The sequence below is a fragment of the Gobio gobio genome, assembly GCF_949357685.1.
Source record: "Gobio gobio genome assembly, chromosome: 8".
NCBI lineage: Eukaryota > Metazoa > Chordata > Actinopteri > Cypriniformes > Gobionidae > Gobio > Gobio gobio.
Window position 1 is genome coordinate 51,492,600 of NC_137114.1, and position 1,308 is coordinate 51,493,907.

Below are 1,308 nucleotides of genomic sequence, written 5' to 3' on the forward strand. Positions count from 1 at the left end.
GCATAATAATTCGGATTAATGCATGCGTGTTTTTGATGTCAAGAAATCAGAATATTAAATAACGGGGTTAGCGCGTGGCATTACATTCTCGTGCACGTGGACGTTTGTCAGGATCTGTAACCTGAAATGCCTTTAGTAATAAAAATGCTTGCAGTGTTATGTATATGGAAAGTGTGGCCTGCATTTTTTTGCATACGTTTTGGTTTATAGTTCCACGCTATTCTCTCTCTCTCTCTCTCTCTCTCTCTCTCTCTCTCTCTCTCTCTCTCTCTCTCTCTCTCTCTCTCTCTCTCTCTCTCTCTCTCTCTCTGAGGGGAGGGTGTAGAGGCTTTTTGCTGTATGTTAACCGATTGGCTGTTTCTTTAGTTCTGTGCGCCCTGGACGCTGGGGTATTTTTCATCTTTACGCGCATCTGAACGCGTGCCTCCTCTCCCAGCGTCAAACCCGCAGAGACACCCGCACGGACGGACGGACGGACGGATGATGAGGTCTCCGGGGGTCTTTATCGGTCTACGGAGCTGCTGGGTCACCGAGGGGAACGGGATTCGGTAATACGCACACCCCGCTCCATCCCACCCCACACCCACGCTGACAGAACCCGGGCTTTGCGCACTTGGCGATCCGGCGGTCCCTCCAGGCGCTGCTGCTGCTGCATTCGTTCGGGAGTGAGAGCGCGCGTCCCGGCTCCGCGATGGTTCCGTGTCACCTGCGCGTCTGATGAGTCCGCCCGCATCGGCAGCAGCATGTCCTCGCGGAAGATCTCCTCCGAATCCTTCAGCTCAATGGGCTCGGACTACCTGGAGAGCCCCGGGGAGGACGGAGAGTGCCCGTTCTCGCGCGTCTTCTGGAACGGCAAGAGCCCCGTGGAGACGCTCTCGTGTCCGTTCGAGGACGCGGCGGTCAGCAGGAGGGTCGCCCGCCGTAAACGCGTCAATCTGGACTCGCTCGGGGAGAGTTTGAGACGCCTCACCTCACCGACGGTACACACACACACACACACACACACACACACACACACACACACACGAGACAGATGTGCTCCTCACACACTCAGTATGTTATAAATGACATGGATGTTTAAATAGTAACATCTGGAGTCTACAGTAGAGCAGAATCTACGTGAATGGATATAGAGTAGACAGATGGTGGATATTCGTATAGTAATGTTTAAAGCATTTATGCATATTCATAAGAGAAAATAATCTAGAATCGGTCCCACGTGATATATATTGTTTGTTTGTGTTGGCTATACATGCATATAATGTGTATGCATGCATCAGGGTTAAATTAAGGATGGAGTTAGAATCA

The 1,308-nt window shown here is 51.4% G+C and overlaps 1 protein-coding gene across 1 annotated transcript in view; it reads left to right on the forward strand.

Annotated features, from left to right (window-relative positions):
- Positions 1-292: 292 nt before the first annotated feature.
- The window catches only part of gucy1a2 (guanylate cyclase 1, soluble, alpha 2), a 77,805-nt gene continuing 76,789 nt past the window's right edge, over positions 293-1,308 (forward strand). The window contains exon 1 of the mRNA XM_079822833.1: positions 293-980. Coding sequence (XP_079678959.1) covers positions 744-980 — 237 coding nt within the window. The 5' untranslated portion in view covers positions 293-743. The remainder of the gene's footprint in view (positions 981-1,308) is intronic.